This window comes from Aulonocara sp. 'chitande type north' Nkhata Bay, linkage group LG6 (assembly GCF_057382095.1).
Source record: "Aulonocara sp. 'chitande type north' Nkhata Bay isolate Kocher_YH1m ecotype deep benthic linkage group LG6, A_spYH_male_GT1.1, whole genome shotgun sequence".
Taxonomy (NCBI): domain Eukaryota; kingdom Metazoa; phylum Chordata; class Actinopteri; order Cichliformes; family Cichlidae; genus Aulonocara; species Aulonocara sp. 'chitande type north' Nkhata Bay.
In genome coordinates this window covers 32,600,464-32,623,365 of record NC_141349.1, presented here as the reverse complement: position 1 = coordinate 32,623,365, position 22,902 = coordinate 32,600,464, and the positions used below count along the sequence as shown (strand labels likewise).

The window sequence follows — 22,902 nt, the reverse complement described above, 5'->3', positions numbered from 1 at the left end:
TCCTGGTGATCTCTGTGAGCGAAAAGCTCAGGCTTGGAACCCTAACCCAAAACATTCAGTTTTAAACATTTCTTTCTGCTTTTATGGCTAAAAGGGAGGCAATGTCCTTAATACGGTGATCTAAAGTACACGGCTCTGGCTGTGATCACAGAAGCACCGCTCACCTGCTGTTCAAATTTTTTGTTTGCAATGGACAACCAATTAAAAGAAAGCTGTATTAAAAGGATGGTGGCTTTTGAGCTAAATTTGCTTTTCTCGTTTTTCTCGGCTGCATCAAGAATAACAGAAGTAAGGATTATTTTGAACTTTGAATTATGCAAATCTTTTCTAATACAATCCAGGCAGGAAAAAACATATAGAATTTAAGTATAATTAATTATTTAAATATTTAAACCATAATATAAAGCATTTCAGAAATGTCACACGTGATTATTATTCATTAATATGCAAAATTTTGTACAGCAGCTTCAGTAGTTTTAGTCATCATCATTGATACCCAATAGCCAATCTCCAACTATTTCCTAATGATTGATGCCTTAATAATTGTTTTCCGACTTAGAGCTCATCAGGTTACATACAATTAATAAGTCAAATCTATCAGCATTTTGCACAGGGTTGGTAAATAAGAAATATTCATCCTTGAGAGGTAAAAATCTGTTTCATTTTCGATCTCATAAGGCTCAACAGACAAATTCAACCTCTTTGTGTTCTTTATGTAAATATGATTTTGTTCAGACAACAGAAACATATTTTTGTATGTACCCTTGGCCTCCTTCCCTAAAAAATCTCCTTCTATATCTTTATATTAACAAACTTCCCCCATCAGGAACAAACAATACTGCCAAAAAATACAGCACATGTCCTAAAAAGGACTAAAATGGAGTCTGATTGTCTTTAGAGCTCTACAGGGTCTCAGGTCATTTTAAATTACATCGCTCTCTTTTTGTAAGAGTTCATCTCTCCTGACCCCTTAAATGTATTACTCTTTTCTTTGTCTGTCCATTAATCATCCCTCAATCAATCAATCAGCTGACTTGACAGATGGGCAACCTTTCTTGAATTTTTCCCTTCTCCCTCTCTCTTTCTCTTACATTCATCCTTCAAAGTAGCTTACAGAGTACATTTCACTGATAACAGAGGATCAGGTGGACTGGGTCAAATTTAAGGCTTTTTCCATCATCAGGAGCAGAAGGGAATGACAGGCCTTTTTATTTTTATTAAGGTTTTTAGACTCCAGAGAGTCAGTGTATTAAAAAACTCTGCTGCATATATATATATTATATGGAATGTTTAAACTGAACGCAAAATAAAGGCCATTAATGTGTGATTTAATGTATGATATTTAAAGGTCCTGGCAATCTATATTAATTTAAACTTGGCAGGGTTGGTGTGTCCTTATAATTAATGAACAGATATGATTGATGTAACTCTTGTCACCTAATTTTTCACATTAAACTTAATAATTGTATCTAAAAGGCATGGTGACACACAGACTGCAAAGCAAATGTTTTAGTGACTGAGAAACAGTTCAGATGTATGGAAATATATATGTGTCACAAGTGGCAGGTGAGCTAAAACACAATCACAGACAAATCATTTATATTTTTTCAGCTATTCATTTCCACACAGCAGCCCAAAAATATTCATCGGAAATGTTAAAATACCTCCTTGGTAATCACTGCAGCAGATTCACGCTGTCTTGGCCGGCTCTGCTCTCGAAGCTGAATTGTGTCTCGCTTGAATGATTCTGACTTTTGACAGTTTGGAGGGCAGAGCCCAAAGGGAAAAGGTCACTTTGAAAGTGACCTCATAACCTCTGTGATTGACAGGTTCAGTTTACTGTGTTCAATTTAAATATTTGCCCATGATTATGTTTTATTTCACATTATTATTGACACAAATATAATTCCACACAGGTAAAGTTTAACATATTCTCACATGGTTTCACAAAACTTAAGCTTTTTGTTACCATAAGGTTTCTACTCTGACTGATTGCTAAACAATAAAGCTGTTGAACTGACCCAGCTAATAAAAACAGCCTATTCTCTGCTCCATAAATATCTTTATCTATCTAAAAAGCAGAAAACGAGACTATGCCATGTGGATACCTACGCTGTTCATGGGGGCAACCTGATATCCATACAGCTGCATACTCTAACACACAGAGAGAGACACGAGGAAGAGAAAGAAGAGGACAGAGCATGCAGTCAGAGAGGAGGAGAGAAGGTAAAAGACATGTTAGTACATGCAAGGAAAGAGGATGTGCCATTTTCAACACATCTATGATTACATTTTAGAATACACACTGTGCCTAACACCAAGCATGTACTTTCAAGAGATAAGTTATGTGGGAAACATATCCTTCATTTTTCAGTGACAGTATTTCCTGTGAGCCAACAGCACAACCAGGACTGTTCTGTAAGATACCCAATGCTTAGATCAACAAATCTCTATCTCTTATTTGCTTACACATCTACACAGGTTCTTAGTAAACTTGGGTTTGAAAGATTTACTTCAAAATCAATAAGATATAGATAAGTAACAAAAGGAAGATTTTAATAAGAAGCTTTTAAATATTTCTTTTGCAAATCATGTCATGAAAAACTTACCTTGAGAACATTTTACTATAACTAATGCACAAGATACCTAATGGCTTATCTGTTTGTAAGTTACCTTAATTAATCTGTTTGTAGCACAACACATATGTGGGATGGGACAAGTTAATACTAACTCATCAAACCTGCTCTCTTTGATAGTTATTAAGTTGCATATACACTCTGACACAAAGAGAGCAGTAATGCGAGGTGCTTGGTGTTATTTCTAAAACTCAATCGCATAAAGTGCTGAGAAAGACACATATTCTATCATATATATAAATCAAATATACCAAGTCCACAGCAGGGATAACTGTCACAGAGATACCAAACAGTTTCTACGAGGCAGCATGCACTCAAAACTAGTTACATGAAAGGTTTAGTTTCACACCTGCATGAATACAAATGACAGTTAACTTTGACGATCATGATGATCGTTTTTAACAAATCCATGTGCGCAGTGTGACACAGCACTTCTGTCAGCAACCTTAACTAAATGGTAAGAGGTGTTGTGACAGTTTACACTCATGGATATATTAAAATGTAAAGTAAGTTTACATTAATGTTTACCTGTCTTTTAAGTTTACCCCACTAACAACAGAAGCATTTATGAAGTCCACGTCCACATAGACTATTCATGGTTGGTTCACTGTTGCCAGCATTAAGGTTAATTAGCAGTAATACCCATGCTTGTCTGAGCATACACCCCCACACCCCGTTACCATCTTCCTTACCAACTGCGCGGACTTCTCAGCATCTCCTTTCCTTCCTTTCTTCTCGTTTTTCTTCCTAAAGATCTCCTGAAGCTGTAATGAGAGAAAAGACGAGGAGCTCATTGACAATTCAAAGTCAGATCTAAAACGCTGTTAAAAAAATGAAATGCTCAAATGAGTTCAAACAAGGTCATTCACTCTTTCAAGCACATCTATGATGTCATTCAGGTAATGGTCTTTTGGCAGCATGATTAAGGGAGTATTCAGGTTTCACTCTGGAAGTGATTTATGTTTATGCATATGTGTTATTAAAGGAAAAATCAATGCTGAATTCAATATGAAAAAAAACAACTGCTTCTACACTACAGTGTCGGGTAAGTTTTTATATACTTACTTATTCAAATTTAAATTAAAATACTAATTTCTTTGAAATAAAATAATGAGATTTGTAATATAAATGTTATAATTAATTAAGAGTTAAATAAAAAATGCACAACCACAAACACAGCAACCTGATGTCTACACAAATACAGATACATAAACGCTCTCTAAGAGCATATGATCATAAAAGACAGCAATAGTCACTGGTATTGTTCAATTTCCATTTAAGAATATTTAATTACTCTGACAACCAATATCACATGTAAAACAGAAAAATCTGTATCTAAACCCTCAATGTGAGAATCTTTTTCTGTCCCACACCTGCCTGCTCCCACAGGATTTTAAATCATTACCACTCCCTCCTGCTGATGTGCCATCCCACTCCCACCAACCTTCAGAGACTCTGATCCCTTCATGCCTGCAGCGGTGTTTTGACTTGAAAACGTGTCAGTTCTATCCCACAGGGAAAGAAACACATGTGTAGCCCTCAAGAAATCCTACAGTTAGTCTTCTCAGCTTTGTAATAAGCTGCCTTTAGAAGATGCAAATTCAAAGTCAACCTTTTTAACTGCTTTAAACGTTAAAATATAGTTAAAGCTCAAGGCACTGGGAATAAAGGTACATAATAGTATATTCGCTTAGGGTACTACAATGTTGGCCAAATGTTTTTTTTATTGATTAAGATGATGGAGACACTTTAATAGGGAAAAGACTTCTGTAAATGATGCAATCTGTGAATGTATTGTTTGAGAGCGCAAGGATGCTTGCATGAGACTTGAGGAACAGTCTTACAGGCAGATAAAGCTGAAACACGACCAAGCATTAGTCCAAATTCTGAAATGATTTACTGAGTTTACAAACGTAATGTAACATGCTGAGAATCAAGATTAATTTCAAGCTGTCAGTCTGTTAAGTTTTCAATAAGGTAGTAGCAGCAAATGTTCTCAATCTTGCCCATCTGTAACATGGTGATGTTAATTTAACCAGAGAGCACAATTATTTGTATCTAAAAACTGTTAAATCTCTTTAAAAATCCCAGACAGAAGCTAGGAAAAGTCTAACATCAACTAGAGCAGCCTGCCTTACCAACTCTACTCGATTAGCAACAAAAATGTGGAGCCAAGTCACCAGAAGCACAGCACTACCACAGAAAATCAAAAAATCTTGTTGTCCTTTTTGGGGAGTTTTGACCTGTGATATCAAAAATGGTAGAATGTCAGGTATTAAATTTATCAGTATTGAGCTTGTAGTACTGTAACAGCCCAAGTCACAGTGGGTAAGGAATCATTTTAGTAATGTAAGGTAGACAAGATTTGACATACTGACATTTGATCTATAAATGTGATCTATGACAATTCAAGTGTTTCTACTATGCCTGGTTTGACAGTTCATAAACAGTGTTAAGTTCATTATAGTTGCTAATACTGACATAGAAAACAACCAGGCAAGGAAAAAACATCTAGGATGGACTGATTTGTGCAATCTTGTTTTTAAAGCTTCAAGATGAGGATTTCTGGTACGCCAATCTTTACTTTTCAAAAACCAGACATCATGAGTCAGAGGGTGACACTGGATGAACTGAGGGTCTGCACTAAAGCCCGTCATTTGATGTATAAGGTTTAGTATCCTTTTTCCTGTAAATCACATAAACATATTTGTACTATAAGAGTCCAAGAATTAAAATATTGACTTGAAAATGGGCAAAATAGGGCCTCTTTAATTTTAGTAATTTAATAAACTACATTAAAACACCATGGTACAAGTCAAAATTAGATTTTCAAAAGTAAGGTTTTGTCTTTTGTCCACTCTAAAATCATGGATTGTTATTTAATACTAAAGCTATTCTTTAACACTGCTTTTTAGTAAAAGGAGTAACAAAAAGGGTTAATATTAATATGTAAATTCAGGTTTTCTCCCAATATCTGCGACTCACCACTAGGAACTCCCTCTTATCCACCATCTGGTTGCCGTCTGCATCAAACATATTGAAAGCAATCTTAAAGCCAGCATGAGGCTCTGGGGAACAGAGAAGGGAACACATAGGGTGAGTGTGTGCATGTGTTTGTTAAAGGCAATTTGAAATCCATAAATAGTAAGTGGAAAAAGTGTCTCAAAGCATCAATAGGAGGGAGAATGACTTAAATGAAGCCACAGTTTCAAACATAGCTGCTTATCCAAAGAAAACATTAAAGTGTTGACCAGGTTAAAGTTATTTAAAAAAAAAACACAATAGCAGAACAAATACATTTGCTACAGACTGACCTTTCAATTTGACATTTTATTCTATTTATTCAACCATTTTTAAGGCCAAACAAGGAAGCATGCATGTAAAAAAAAAAAAGAAAAAGAAAAAAAGACAGTAATTTCTATTTAAACTAGTTTCACATGCTGGTCATACGTCTAAGAGATGAAGTAAAATGTAATTTCAATTATGGTCTTATGGTTTTTGGTGTGGGGGTGTGCACTGCCTTTCACCCTGTGGCAGCTATGACAAACTCCAGCCCCCTGCAAGCAGAAACTGAGCAGTTAAGATCAAGTATGCTTATTTTTATTCACTATAACTTCATCCATCATCTATTTAGGTTGAATTAAAATTAAAATTTGTGGAAAAATCATTAAAAGAAACAACTTTTTATTGATCCCTTATGTGTCAGTACAGCTGAGATCCATATTTGTAAAACACCCTAAAACATGCTATGCCAGTGACTGGCCCACCCCCAAGCATCAGAGCAATACAGTGTACACTCTTAAATGTCAAGAGGATGGCTGTAAATTATACACCGGGGACACCAAACAACCTCTGGCTAAGTGGACGGCGCAACACAGAAGAGCCTCGTCCTCTGGCCTTGACTCTTTAGTCCACTTAGACACACGGGCCAATGGTCACGCTTTCAATTACAAGGACGTGCACATCCTGGACAGGGAGGAACGCTGGTATCATCAAGGAGCCAAGGAGGACATTTATGTGAAAAGGGAATGACAATGTTGGAATTGAGGAGGCCTTAGAGAAAATCTTTAACCATCTGATCGCAGTCATTACCAAACTGTCTGTGAAGAGTGCAAGAGGCTACTGATTAACGGTCACGCCAATTTGCATATCAACCATTATGAAACTGATCTCATTGCTCATTGTTATGCAGTGGCGCTACTTTCAATCGTTATGCAGCTGGACTGTTTGTAAGGTTAGGGGGAGACTGGGTCACTTGGATGAGTGCTGAAAGTACTGAAATTGTTGCTTCCAGATGAAAAGAATAAACTTTATGGAATTTTATAGCCACTTTCTTTTTTTCTTTTGTTAAAGAAATTTATCTATTACTTTTCTTCATCTTTTGAGAAGATGTTCTTGCAACTTTCCTTACGTTTACATTTTTTTCATCTTTGGTCTGTCTCTGTCTCTTTTTGTCTTGCCCTAAGGTGAAGGGGAAAACCACAGCATTTGTGAGATCAACATTTTTTAAATTTCTATATGTACTTAGCGCACTTCGCTTTGTCACGTAATTTTTCTAAAAATAAGAATATAATAATGCAAACAACAACTGGGTGAAAGAGATATGATAAAAAGGTGCAGATGAGTTTAAGTGAAAGGAGAATGTGTGCAACTGAATTGACTCACTTGTCAAGATGCAGAGCAGGAACAGGTACTCTGTGTATGAGATGATGCCTGGTAATGAGATCAAGACAGAGAGAGTTAAGGAAGAGGTCATATTCAACTCACACACACACACACACATACACACATACACAATGTTTACAGATGTTCAAAGACTGTGGGCCTCACACAAAGACATACACACTAACACACATAATCCTTCCTTTCATGGAGATAGCATCTTAAAATGTGTCTTCTCAAAGCGGAGCTGCCAGCGGCCATTTGGCCACACACCGATTCTTTTTCTACACCCCAAGTGTCCAGAGTAAAGACACAGGCTAGCGTGTGTCTGTGTGTGTATGTGTCTTGTGTTTGGATAAGCAAGTGAAAAATGTTTCAGGAGGTGATCCTTTCTTGCCTCAGGCACATTCAGGAATCTTTGCAGCTCCATCTACGCTCTCTCTCCCTCTTTTTTCGCTTTCTGTCTGATCGTTCAGATAGTTCAGGGTGGTTCGCTTGAGTGTTACGGGAGACTTCTCCCCCATTTGTGTGTATGTATGCATGAGTGTGTGAGGGTGAACACGACACCAGTTAAAGTCAGTGTGAGCCTTGTGTTTTGCTGATGCTTGACTGCTTTGTGTATAGGAGCTGGTTTGGAACTGAAGTCTTTTTCCCCCATGTAGCCTGAGCTCTGCATAGACTAGAGCATACAAAATTGAAGCTACTCAGGTTTCTATAATACAGTCTGTTGTGTGTTTACGCTCCCATGCTTTCAGTGATATACCACAGAATAAGAGGGATTAATACTGATCTCAAGGTGATATTTAATCATGATGGAAAGGGCTGTAAACAGGCATTATATGTCCTCTCCAATAGTTTTAACATTAACATATGTTCCATATGTTTGTTGATTTTGCCTTCCTTTTCTTTTAATTGTCAGTGGGTTAAAGATGTTAAGAGTCCATTGTAATCCAATAATAACAAATCTGATGGTTTGAATCAGCCCCAAGAAATTTTATTAACTCAAAAAACCCTGATATTTACCTCCAGAGAAATTTATTTAACTTAATCTATATCAATGCATATGTTAATACTAAAGCACCTTCCTCTATTATGGACATCTGCTATGGACTCACTAGAATAGCATATATTAAGAAGCCCAAGAAGATCTAAATTTTGTGTTTGTTGTGCAGGTCAACTAAAGACAAATATAAGGGTTAGTTAAGTACATGTGAACCATGATGACATTACAGTAGTACTAATAAACCGTTTTAAATGGAAAACATGAATGTGTCACATGAGTATTAACATATTAGGCACAGGTAACAATGTTCCATGTTGCATACAGGCAATGCAAATGACTGCAATGAGTCTTTACTGCTTTGACTATATTTCCAGTTATATTTTCACTGCAGTCTGAAATTATTTTTGATTTAATTATCCAATGTGTGGCATTTCACTTACTTTATCAAAGTCAGAAAGTCAAAAACCAAAAAGGCATTCCCAGTTAACACAAATGCTTTATACTGGTACTATGAAAGGAATATTTACTCAGCTGTTGTGTGTGACAGATGGAAACATGGATTAACATTGTGTTAAATCTGCGATATACATACCCAGCATGTTACTGTATACTTACACAGTCAATTTTTCTAAAGCACAGTAATGCATTACCCATACTGTGGTAGTCATAAATAACTGATAATCAATTAATCAATCATGAATTAATGTAGTGTGTTCTGACATTAACACACAGACACAGTGAACCCCTTTGAGTCTTTGTCTGATTTTCAACTCTATCGAGCTCAGAAATCCAAAGACATTACAACGATTTCAACTTTCAAACGTACTGGGCCACGTACACATCACACCCACAGGAGCTGTTCAGCCACTGAAAAGCCATGTCATGAAGTTCCTGAGAACAGCTTGTGTGCTGATGTTAATGTCACTGGAGTTTTGGAGCTTTACACATTATGTACCTCAGCACTCGGTGACCCCCGCTATATAACTTTATGGGGTCTGCCACTTCATGGCTGAGTTTCTATGGTTACTAAATCCCTCCACTTTGTAGTAAAACCACTTACAGCTGATTGTGAAAATATAGGATTTAAATTTAATGGACTGACTTGTTGCAACAGTGACACGACTGAGTTCAGTGAGCGCTGTAGAAGGACTCATTCTTTTACAAATGCATGCAAGGCCACACATTTTATACACCTGTGGGAATGGGACTGAAAGCACCTGAATTAAAAAAAGTAGTATGAATTTTGTGAAATCTAGGTAACATATGCAGTAGTTTTGTGACCCTTTGAAATCCAGACTGATAGATGTCAATGACTTTGTTTTTCGGCTGTTTCTTAATATCGTGGCACGATGTGTTGCTTTTTGCAACACGTTCTCATCCTGACGCGTAAAATACCAACGACTGTGACAAATTGTCGGTATGGGAATGAGAGCAAGTTGGAATGAATGTATAAATGTGTTTTACGTGTGAAATGAAAATAAACCGAAAAAAGCATTACGTACCCTAAATCTGTTCACTTTCAGATCCTAAATCACTTTGGAAAACACAATGTGATGGCCACAACATAAAGCTATTTTATTGTTGAATTATTAGTCATACTTTGATGTGTTTGTATTGGAATGGATGGCTGGAGCCTTTGCTCTGAGCGTCTCTTACAGCCGCGAGCTTGTATTTACTCAGGTTATCTTTGTCTAACATTTAAATTTGTTTGATGTTCTGACACATGAGAAATATGTAAAAAAAACCAAAAAAAAAAAAACCTTGGAAATCAAGAATGTTTTACTGTATGTGAATGAAAAAATCAGCCCTGTTAAATCTTGATGGTGTGTGTGGTCTCAGTAGTGCTCCACCAGGAATGAATGGTTAAAGTACAATAACCATAGATTACCCTGAGGTTTCTGTTTACAAACTTTCTCTTTTTCCTCTCTTACCATATTCATTTCTCTGTCTACTTTGCCTGTTTGTCTTTTATAGCCCATCTTTTACACTCCATCTGTTTCTTATATTTCTCCCACTCTCCTTTTAAATCTCCTTTTCACTCCCTGATTTGATTTTCCTACTTCTTTTTTTCCCTCCATCTCTCTGATGAAAAAAGGAAGCAGACCACCCTCCTGGCTACTTGTCCCTGTAGACTAAATCAAACACACTCAAACGTTACAAGCTTAAGAATATACCTTTGTTATTATGGTAGAGGAAGAGAGGGGATGCATCACACATGGTTTGCTATATTTAGCATCTCCCAGTGTGTGTATATCTGTGTATCTGTGTAATTATCACTACAGGGAATCAGTCCCAGACTGTGTTATTCCTCTGTTACATACTCCTGAGGCAAATGCTTAATTAGGGTGAGCTTTTCTCTATCTTTTAGTGTTGCATAAATTGTAGAGGAGAGGAGAGGAGAGGAGAGGAGAGGAGAGGAGGTTGTTCAGCTGTACGGAGTAACAGCATGGCACAAACTTGGATTAGAGACCCCTACAGTGACACACAACTCACAAGTATGATTTTATCACACACTGAGAGCCAAGCACTGGGAAATGTGCACAAAAGCACAGTTAGGTCATCGCAGTTACTGTATAATAATGTAAGAACCCTGACAGTCATGCAGGTGTATCACCTAAGAAATATAACATGATGCAAGAATACCTCTTAGATTTCTACTACCTCTGTTAGGTATTTGCGGGCTGAATGAAAAGAAAAAAAATACATAATAAAGATAATTAAGTTAATTGCAAGGATGCATAATTATATTAGTGATCCAAGCAAAAACCCCGCCCCTTTGCTCCTGTCCTAAAACACAGACATATATGCTAATTTATCATGTTATTCTCTTTATCTTCATTAATATCTTTTTATGTAGTCATATGGCATAAATGGCTGTTCATAAACACCAGACAAATGAATAATAAATACTTGTATCTATTCTTCTTTGCAGGCGACATGTTTATTGTATAAGACAAAGCAATCAATCCCAGGTACTATTAGTGTCACTGTTTGATGCACACTTATTTACATATATGCATGACAGCTCATTCCAGTAACCCAAAGTGTCACTGCACTAAAATTTTGATTACCAAAATGTATTTCCGAACAATGTACACATACATAATGTGAATGTAATGTCACAATTTGTTTTGACATTAGTTACTACACATAATATATATGACTTATAAGAGGACAAAGTATTATATTTAGCACTCAATTCATTTGTGTGTTTTAAAAATAATTTCCAAAAGCTAAATAAATGATAATCGTGGTGCTCTAGGCAGTTTATAAAGTTTCATTCAAACTGATTAAGGTGACTGATTAGGAGGAGTTAGGGAACATACAGACATAGAGAATAGACATTATACATATACATGGTCTTAAAATGACAGTCGTGATTTTTACAACATTAAATTCTCTGACAGTGTATCAGCAAACAATTGTTCAGTATTTTAAATAATCTTTAACAACTTGAAAGCTGAAGAAACTTAAATACTTTACCATGTTTACTCATCATATAAACCGAGTCCTATTTGACTGACATTCACTGACCTTGTTATTATCTGACTCTTACACTCCTACTTATGTGCTCTGATAACAATTAAAAGAGAAAACAGTGTCAATGGGTTTTGTGTACAGTGCATGTGTGTTCCTTTTTTTATTTAGTGAAAAGGTATTTTGCTCCTGTTTTGTGTGTATGTGCGTGTGTGTGTGTGTGTGTGTACGCTCTCTGACCTCGTTCTCTCAGGTTGCGAAATAGTTTGGAGGATCCTCTCCACACGGGAGGAGTGTCTGATAGGATCTTCTCCAGCTCCTTACAGACACATACAAACACACAATAAAAAGGTAAGATAAACTCTAAAAACACAGACCTCTAACTTCAAACTTCAACTTTTACACACACCGATCCAGCGCAAACAGGAAAGGTTAGCATGCCGTGGAAAGAAGGAAAAAAAAAGCTTGGCAGGCCAACTATTTTAGTATTGTTATTAATGTGGTATTTTATATGACTTGTATAGAAATGAATGTATGTATATATATATTTTTTAATTGACACAAAGACTGCTTTGAAGAAAGAAAAAATAAAGTACCAAAAGTAGCCTGTGGAGGCTTTGACCATTTGTGGTGCTGTGAATTAGGATTTGAGTGGAGTCTGCATTTTTCTTAGATTTCACACTCCAGCAGCACAAGAATTTCCTTATGGATTCTTAAAAAGAAGTTACAACACTTAACAAAAATGTAAAAACCTCCAAAAGTTGATTCTGTTTATCTGGACGTAGTGTTTTCAGTGGGAGAAACGTTTCGTCACTCATCCAAGTTCTTCAGTCTCAGCTGACTGCAGGTTTCCCCAATCCCCAGTTCATTTGCATAATGACCAAAACCAGCCCACTGAAGGGAAAATGGGAGGTCAGTTCCTTCATCTTAATTATGCAAATTCTCATGACCATTGATCAACAACCACTGATCGAAGCCCACTGATCAATGGCCACCAGTACCATTCACAGAGAGTTGGGGAATGGCTGCAATCACAGCATTGTAATAGGGCTGAACGATTATGGAAAATAATCTAATTGCGATTTTTTGCCCCAATATTGCGATTGCGATGCGATATGCGATTATTTTTTAAGGTCTTTGTCTTCTGTATTATTAAACAAAGACAAGCAATACATCATATAGTATGGCCAATACTATATTACATTAATTTTAAATTGTTCTTTCCTGGAAGACAGACCTCTGTTATGATGACATGAGGTGATGCATGAATTGATGACTGACATTTTTATTTAACTTCTTCAATCACAACAGTATATTTGAACATACACAATAGTTTATTTTTAGCTTACAAACATCTGAGCATAAAGTGCTGACAAGGAACCCTGGTGTAAACATTAAAATGAAAGTCAGTACAATGCAGATTGCAGAAATATACATAAAAAAAATCAGTGGCTTTACCACACTCAGTTTTTCGACATCTGTGAACTACTAGACAGTCATTAAATTAAAAAATAATATTAAATAAATAAAACTAATAAATAAAAAATACACACATCTTACTGATCTCTGCAGTCAGTAACATTACACATAAAGTGCAAACATAATAGCAATTGTATAAACACACACACAAACACGCCTTTAAAATTTAAAGGCGTGAAATTGGACGTCTAGTTCTGATTAGCGTCACCGCTGTCTCGGTGGAGTTTAATAAACTCGGCCGTCTGCTTCTTGCTATCTAAAATATAACCAGACACTGGTGTAAATTCTCGACTGTCTCATACTTCTGTTTAATAAGTTTTCTGTTTGACGTTTAGTCAGCTGTGTGAAAACCAAGGAGGAACCCACCCGGGGGATTAATAAAGTTTTATTTTATCTAATCTAATAACTTTAATCTCAGCCAAACCGATTTACTCACGAACAAACAAAACACTGAAAAAAGCCCAACAATAACATTTTTAGGTTGTCTAAGTGACTTATATATTACGTTTAACCCGAGCAGCGAAACTCCGCGGTGATCTGAAAATGATGTGCCGGGAGTTGTGCCGTTCTCGGCCGCATCAGTAACCCTCGAGCTCCCGGCTAGCTGTCGAGCTGGTGGGTAGCAGACGCCTCTGAAAACGTCGAAGCACTTTTGCAAATATGGGATATCTTGATAAACCGAGCAGATATTTGATGTTTACACAACTACTTTCTCGCCTGAAAATATGTTAAAAGTTTATTTTGTGACCCTGAAAGATTAGTATGAGTAATTTTAAAACTTAGCAGTGGCCGCCATTGCTGGAAACTGGAGTTTGGCTGGGCCGCGCTATGAATTCTGGGATATGGTAGTAATTTGGACAGCCTTCGGCGCGTCGCTGTGACGTAATCGGTCTACAAATGCGGCCTCAGGAGGATGCAGCCCATGAATTTGGACATGTCCAGAGTATAATCGCAGCCTTTGCGGTTAGAAAATTGCACTTGATCATGTCGCGATATTATCGCAAATGCGATATATCGTTCAGCCCTACATTGTAAGATGGTGAAAGATGTACCCTTAGGCCCCCCTCCATTGAAAGAGTGTCCACTGGCCTGTAGGTGTGAATAGACTGCAGAGTCCTGGCCTGACGAGGTAGCTCTTCTGTGTTGTGCCATCCGCTTTGCCAGAAGTTGTTTGGTTTCCCCGATGTATAAATCCTGGCAATCGTCCTGGCACTTAACAGCGTACACTATGTTACTGTGTTTGTGTCGGGGCACCCGATCCTTGGGGTGGACCAATTTTTGGCGCAGTGTGTTTTGGGGTTCAAAAGTCACAGAAACACAGTGTTTAGAAAAAAAAAAACAGAATCAACTTTTGGAGATTTACTTACCTGGATGATTGAGCATTCATCTAAAGAATGTAAAAATTACTTGTGTCTAAAATCACTGTTTAAATGTTCAAATCCTTTTCAAAATCTATTTTATGGTCTGATTTTACGTTAAACAAAAGATTAAACAAGTTATGCTTCAGAATGTAGCCATCTTGTTATTAATAAGATACTGTATTACGGGCATGTGTAGCATCCTCAGGTTCCCTTTCAGATTTGATGGATGTTATCAAATTTAAAAAATTAGGATCACAATAATGCAACCCTTCAACACAAGACTTTTAAAAAGTGGCTGATTTTATATACAGTTTATATGAATAAAACTTAATGTAAACTGTGTCACAAACTGGCTCAAAGAAGGTGAGAAAAAGGGATTTCACACAAGAAGCTCACGTAGATATAAAATAATTTATTATACATAACCTAACCGAGACACAAAGATTGCTAATAAGTTGATGTCAGGTGGAGTGGAAGAGAGAGACTGAGTGGTTCACCTGGGCCGGCTTTTATAGCCCGCAAGACACAGGAGACCTGCATTAAGTGACCATTGTCCAGTGCCAGCCAAACAGCAAGCCATAGCTTTCATGAGTGTGGGAGGGTGTGCAACATGAAAACTGCACAGGGTACTGAGATTATAACCAGGTGAGTACTGATGTGGCGATATCCTGTATTTTCACATTCAATGGTATGATCTACAGTTTAAATAAAGCTAAAGATCCTGTTTGTGCTGTATGAAATTTTCAGAGCCTCAGTATTTTGCATACAGTATTTCTTTAATGCACTTACATTTTTACATTTGGATTTTAAATTAGTAAACCTGATTATTGCTGAACTTAGAGATAATCTGCAATACATACGTATGAGGAATCATGACATTTGTATGCAGAAACTCATGACAAATACTAGGAAAATAGGTTTTAAACTTTGCAGTGTATACTGATTTAGATGTAACATGCAACAGATGTCTGTCTGCAATATAGAGGAGCACGAAAAACAGTTAGAGTGTGTTTCCCACCTGTTTTGTCAGGGACCTCCAGGGCCTCTTGCCTGCCAGGGAAACGAGACAAAAGAGAAGAGAAGAAGAAGGGAAAGAGGAGAAGAGAGTTTGGGTGGGCTCAGTCAGATAGCATCTGTGTGATCTAGAAATGGGTCTTAATGTGCCAGGTACAGTCACAACACACACACACACAGGCACACTCATTTTATATACACTGTCATCATCACAGGCCCATTTGTACCATCTCAAGTGCCCTGTGCTTGTCTTTGTAGTATGTGGAATGTCCCTGTAAAAGCACATACTACTTTTGTTCTGTTTTATACAACAAAGTTCATCTAATTCAACTTCAAAGGGGCCATTCGAGGATGTCAGCTGCCGAGAGGGCATGTGCGGCTGTATCGTATGTCAGCGAGCCAAGGCTAGATGTAAACACACACATACAGGTGCACAGTTTGCACGCAACGCAATTATATATCCATTAAATAAATAAATAGCAGCTTTTTGTTTGTGATAACTTCCACATGTGAAGAGATACTTAAAGCAGTGGTCGCACAGGAAAATTTTAAGATGATTCTCCAGATTAGATATTTGCAGGGTAAGAGAAAGGGTACATGAGAGCAAATGGAATGTGTGTGTCTGACTAACATTAACCACAGACTAAACAATAGCTTTAAAGCCACCTGCTTTGAAGAAGCCAGCCAGGGCTAATCTGTTACAAATGACAGTGGGCCAACAGAAATTACAAAGATGTGTTTTAAAACCATATTTTTAAAGTTTTTTAAGAGATGGCAAAAAATTGTATACCTGGCACTGAAATACATATGTAATATTTAAAATCAACCACCAAACAGGGATCAGTAAACATGAGGTATTCACTGTCAATTAAATTATAAAAACAAAGGGTTCAAGTATCCAATCAAATCTTGCTTAAATTTAAATGTAATTTATATCTTAAATTCTTGAAGTATAAATTAGCTTTTCCCCGTCCTACACTATAGACTTCCTATCATTTTATGTTTCTCCATGAATCCCAGGAACCTCTGAGGTTGCTATTTTACCTTATCAAACACTATGTGTACTTAAGAGCCATTTGAAGAAACGATTTGTAAGGCAGTCATTTGTCTTACTTTTCATATTTACAATTTCTCATTGAAAAGAGAGAGGCGCTGCCATCTAGGCTTGTGTAGAGTAGCTGCATAAGACTTTAGACCCAGCTGGCATGTTCATTCATTAAAAATGAATGATTCATTTAATCGACTTGTACTTCTAGCACCGATTAGCAAGAGCAGCAACATTTAAGTCAATTAATCATGTGCATAACTAAATTAAAATGTTTCAAAATATGACAGAAAGCCTCTTTAGATGTCAGTGTTAGCTATTACAAAAAGGTGGAACGCTGCTTTTAAATAGCAGACCTACTGATTGGTGGATAACTTTCTGTGAACATTCAAACTCAGCTGTTCAATCTAACCTTTAACTGACAAGTCTTTAAGTCTGTCTGTTATAGATTTTCTTTAAAACATTTAATTATCCTTGCAGCTGAATTGCAAAGCACTTCGAGTTGTATTTATATAAATAAAAGTTTTTAATGGCAAAAGAAGCATAGAAGTTTACAGTGGTGACTGATTTTAGCATTTTTTCTGCACATTTTCCATCTTTATTTTTAGCACTCTGACAGAACTAATTTATTTGTGGACAACCAGCTAGCCCTGCCCCCTTCCTGTGTTTTCCCTACGGGAAGACTCACTGGCCAGCTTGTTTGCTCAGTCTCGGCCGTGGTTGGACAGATTCCAACTCCACCATTTTGGACTGCATGAGTAGACCTTGTTTTGCACCAGAGATCTGGAAGCCACCCTAACCTGAACCAGGTGGACAAATGGTTCATGTGCCACTATGCAGAGTTCACTGAGACTGCAGAGCAGAACTAGGTCTACCAGCTACAGTCCAAGACCATGGAGTTAATAATATTCAATAATAGGATATAGGAGAGACTGTGAAGATACAGCTGATGATATTGTTTGGTTATGTGTTTCATAGAAATAGCCAGCAGCACGATGGTTTAGTGGTGACCACTGCTGCCTCAGGACAATTTAGGTTCATGCTTAACACCCCTGTAAAAGATATTCTCAAGACATTCAGTTCTTGGTTAAATAAACTTCCCTCCTCCTTGGATCTTGGTTGAGGAGGGGAGAAATTTACAAACTGCATTTTCTGGTAGTTCCCCTGTGAAAGCAATCCTTTGCAGTGCTGAGATATATACACGTCCCATAAAAGCAGAATATAAATTTGTGTTAAATGATTGATTTAAATGAAGCAGTCAAGTACTCTGGGTACATGTCATATATGCAGATTAAGCAGATAAAATAAGCCCCAAATATTTTTGTCTTAAGGAGACACAATTTTGAGAACAACAGAAAACAAGCTATTTTTTCATACGTACTTCTCGGTTCACTCATGGTAACCGACTCGATGAAGTTTTGTGGGGTCATGTACAGCTGTCCTTCATACTCCACTGAGCTGAACAAGCGGAAACGATGTTCATGGGAAGACATGTACACATCTCCATCCTCAAAGTCAAATGGACGTGCCTGCAGAGAAAACCCATAATAAAGAAAAGAAAAACAACAAAACAAAGTATATGCATTCCACTTATACTGTTAAATAACTATCCTAATTCTCATATTAAGTGATTAAAATCAGGGATAAGCAATTAATGTTCCACTTGTGTCACAGTGGACATAATGTGAATGCGACCTGTGACAGATTTCTGTGCACACAAAGCAATTTCTATAATGAGGAAACTCATCTATTCTTGACATCAACTCTCTCCATTTAGCTCCCTGTGGTTATAAATAGAGCGAGCGCCGCTGGCACAGTGCAGTAATGGGAAAATGGGCACACATGCACAAAAATACTTTGTCACTACTTTCTACTTGATTAGCATCTGTCTCTCACTCTCTCTCTCGCTCTCTGCAAGCAGCCAGTGCTTCAACTTGATTAGCTGCAGAGTAGGAGAGCTTCTACACCAACCGACTATACTGCGTGAAACTGTATAATTAACAGAGAGGCTTCCATATTTAAACCTGTTTAGCTGCAGGCCCCAGCACACAGTGGTTTCGGTTCCGCTCAGCTAACATGCTAATGAGCATACAGATTCATTCATAAAGCTTTGATGATGCCTGCACCAAGGGGGGCTTTTGAAAGCGTGAATTGGAGATCAGTGCTTGGCTTCATGGGAATGCACCCCACTCAAAAGTAAGAGCATAGGCACCCATGGCTTTAACTCTCACTAATGAATGAAGTTTAGAAAGTTTTGCAAAGGCAGCTAAGTTCACATGCCATGCTGCACAACATGAAAAAGAAATGTAAGAAAAACCAATTAAATTGCAGAGATTAGAAAGTAGATTCAGTGTGGCTCGCTGCTTTGTGTCTTGACTACAACTAAAACTTTCTGTTGTCTTTTCACAACTGCTCAGCAGATGCTCCAGGTGTTTTCCCCTCGGGCAATGTTGTGTGTTCCCTTCGCAGCTGCAGCTCTGTAACCCTTCTGCTCAGTTTCACGCTTAAAACTGTCACTGTATTTTATCCAAAAATCCCAGTATCAATTCTGCTTATAGGTGTGATTCTTCATCAGTTGACTTATTGATCCATAAACATTTTTTTGAACGAAAAAAGTGGCTTTTGCAGGTCAACAACTATTTTGTTCTCTCTGAGTCTAAACACAGTGAAGCAACAATACAAATGAAAGCATAGGACTGTTTGCACATGTGGAAAAGCACCACTACCATTATTATTTTAATGTCACTATTCTGCACCATTCTGTCATTTACAGTACCATTTAGGGTACATAAACCCTTTTATATATAAGGTGTATTACCACTCCAGGTTGCTGGGCTCCCTCCCATGTGTGGTTAACTATTAGTGTGTGCTGCTCTGCTTTGGTGCCTGAACCTGTTCTTTGTCGTCCAATTGCCATCTGTGATTGGTCCAGCCCAGTCTCCAGCTACAACCACAACACGGCTGATTATGGCAACTGTTTCACAAGTCAAAGCTTGTAATTTGTAGCAGCTGTGATTTCAAGTGAGCAGCCTGACCTGTGCCTCTTTCTGGTTTGTTCTTAAATTTCAGGTTACTTCTTGTCTTTTACCTTTGTAAAAGATAGACTGTATCTCAACAGGCTTTGTGTACCCTTGGATGGTTATTAGAGCTGGGCGATATGAGATTTTTTCATATCACGATATGTTTTTTTCATTTCAGGCGATAACGATATCTATCACGATATAAGCCAAATAACTATATTTGTAAGATTTAAATGTGCCGTTGCTCACAAGTAAAATGTGAAATAATCAGCAGCTTGTTTTTATTTAAATATTTATTTCCCATAATAAGTTCAACAGGGTAGATGTACTTAAGGAACATGAGACTTTTTCAGATAAATAAAGGCAAATATTGCAAACTACACAAAAGGCAGCCGCTAAAGCATTTAAGTTTCAAAATAGAACAAACGAAACAGACTAAATTGTCAATTCCACTTAGAAACAAAATATTAATTCTAAAAATAAATCTTAGTTTGTTTTACAGAAGAACAGACAAAACTGACTAACTTTTGTCAATATCAAATAAACTGAGAACTAAAAGGAAATTCTCAATCTCTCCTTGTTGTATAGCTGAGCTTTTCAAACAGTTTTAACAGTTACTTTAGTCTGACAAAAGCCGAATGACGAATCAGCGCTTCCAGTCAGAGACTGAGGCTACGTCCACACGTACACGGGTATTTTTGAAAACGGAGATTTTCCGTTTTCGTTTTAAAAAAATAATCCCGTCCACACATAAAGGCAGAAATGAAGGGAAACGCTGCTAGGAACATGCCAAAGCAGCAGGTGGCGCTAGATTCCTAACCGTGCAGAAATGTTGGCCAATCAGAAGTCTAGAAGCCTCGGTGGGAAAAAGTAAACAAAGCTGGGGCATAGAAGCAGAACAGAGTCGTGTGTGTGGACGGACAGTAACTGTGTGTATATGTAAGCATTTAAACACTGCAGAGAGTAGAATTAACAGTAACAGTATTGTAGAAATTCATTTCACCGAAACAATAACGTGGCGCGCAGTGTGACGCATGCACCAGTTTATTGTATTTCCAGACTTGCTTTCGGCACAATTTACAGTGCATGCTACTCTGTTTTTTGTCAGACTTGAAATAGCCGAAATACCTTCACACTACGGAGCTTCTATGGCTCTTCCGTTCGACAATCTCTCCGGCATTGGAACCATCATCTGTTTTCTCTTCGGTCACGCTCGGTTGATTTTTCTAGTCGGCACACTCATTTCCTCCATTATGCGCTGGCTCCATTACCCGCTGGCTGCTTCCCAAACAAACACACATGCGGCTTGGCACTTGTGCTGTACGTAACAAGTCACGCGACGTGACGCTGCGGCTGTGATTGGTTCGGCTCTGCGCTACTTAGTTTGGATTGGCTGACCTTTTTTTTTTATTTTTATTTTTTATTTTAAGAGGACAAGAGCGGCGAGGTCTATCGCGATAGCTTAATTTCTCTATCGAGTAAAAGTTATATCGCGATACATATCGTTATCGTTCTATCGCCCAGCTCTAATGGTTATGTACTTGCTTGTAATTTTGGGGTCTATATTTGTTTGTTTTTCTCCATCTGAGACACCTTCAAGGCACTTACAGCCAGGCAGGAAACAGTGTAACACATTACACTGGTAGGAGCTTCTTTTGTCAGATACAATGTAATAGGTGTGCAGCTTCCTTTTCTAGTTTATATTTTTGATAGGACGGTTTTAATTTCTTTCTTATGACCTAGAAAACTCAGGCTTAGCATTTAAACTTTTGCTAGAAGTCATTTTTTATATTAATTGGTTATTTTAAATAGACATTGGTTTTGTAAAGGGGTAATCCACCAGTTTTACACGTATTAACTTTGTCTGCAGGTATACTTCTTCATATGTTAAAAAATACTATCTCAAACATTCTTTGATAAACCCTCTGTGCCACCAGTGAACTCACCCTTACACTTCTGAACCCTTTAAGAGCCAAATGATCGTGTGAACATATATCCCATACCCATTCAGCACAAGTCTCAACTGCCCCATATTTTTCTCTGCCTCTGTGGCTTTCTTTTACCAGAATAGCTGCAGTGAGGTTCAGTCACTACAGATGAGTCATCCAACTTTTTGAGGCAAATTATTCAGATTCCATTTCCTTCCCCAGTAAAGTAAAATTTATGTCTGCATCTTCTAAAATGCCCCCCTTCCCCACCCCACACCCACACCCCCAACTCTCAAAACACTAAAAAAACTGCGTTTTCGTCTGAAAACGCTCCACATCCACACTAGCGTTTTCAGCTGTTTTCACAGAGTTGTGCGTCCACATTGAAACGGCCGAAAACACTTACGTTCCAGTACTGAGCGTGTGTGAAGCGCAAGAAGATTCGGCCTGCCTCATTTCTGTCAGCCGTTTATTTACTTTGAATCGTTGAAACGTGGCGGCAAAAGGTTGAGGAAAAGCAACGAGTTTTTTAAATGGACTCACAATGAGGTGACATTGTTGCTGCGAGTAACACAAAAGTGCAAAGTTGCAAAAGCGAGTAAGAATTAAATAATTTGAAGAAAAGCTATCTGGAGCATGTACAAACTGATATTAATCTTTAATAGGGCTGTCAAAATTGAGAGCAAACAAAACAACTGCTGTATAATGCCCTCCGCTATCATTGTTTAATTGGTCACATGATGCATCACATGACTAAAATGTGTCACCCTTCTAGAAAGTCTCCGTTTTCCCTGTCCACACTGCGACGCAAACGCATCGTCTTCAAATGTATTCGTTTTCGAGAGCGTTTTCAAATTGCTGCGTTTTTCCTTGGGGAAAACGCCATCTCAGGCTACGTCCACACGTACCCGGGTATTTTTGAACACGCAGATTTTTCTATGCGTTTGCACCTTTCGTCCACACGTAAACTGCGTTTTCGGTCACTGAAAACGAAGATTTCTAAAAATGCCTGCCAGGGTGGATATTTTCGAAAACTCAGTTTTTGCATTTACTGTGGACGAGAAAAACTGAGAAAACGCAGCGTCAAAGGTGTGCGCCTTTTTGATGTCACACTGTGCGCCACGTTATTGTTTCGGTGCAATGAATTTCTACAATACTGTTACTGTTAATTGTACTGTCTGCAGTGTTTAAATTCTTACACATACACACACAGTTACTGTTCTTCCACACATACGACTTGGTTCTGCTTCTACGCCCCAGCTTTGTTTACTATTTCC

The 22,902-nt window shown here is 37.7% G+C and overlaps 1 protein-coding gene across 7 annotated transcripts in view; it reads right to left on the bottom strand.

Annotated features, from left to right (window-relative positions):
• micu3a (mitochondrial calcium uptake 3a) overlaps positions 1-22,902 on the bottom strand; it is a 43,547-nt gene that overhangs the window by 14,973 nt on the left and 5,672 nt on the right. For 4 of the 7 annotated variants that reach the window (XM_086296356.1, XM_086296351.1, XM_086296348.1 and 1 more), the window contains exons 2-8: positions 18,059-18,206; positions 15,637-15,668; positions 12,019-12,097; positions 7,302-7,349; positions 5,622-5,704; positions 3,329-3,400; positions 2,113-2,154 (exon numbers count right to left, since the gene is read on the bottom strand). In XM_086296356.1, coding sequence (XP_086152482.1) covers positions 2,113-2,154; positions 3,329-3,400; positions 5,622-5,704; positions 7,302-7,349; positions 12,019-12,097; positions 15,637-15,668; positions 18,059-18,206 — 504 coding nt within the window. The remainder of the gene's footprint in view (positions 1-2,112; positions 2,155-3,328; positions 3,401-5,621; positions 5,705-7,301; positions 7,350-12,018; positions 12,098-15,636; positions 15,669-18,058; positions 18,207-22,902) is intronic. The other 3 variants (XM_086296352.1, XM_086296353.1, XM_086296355.1) reach the window with 1 other exon arrangement.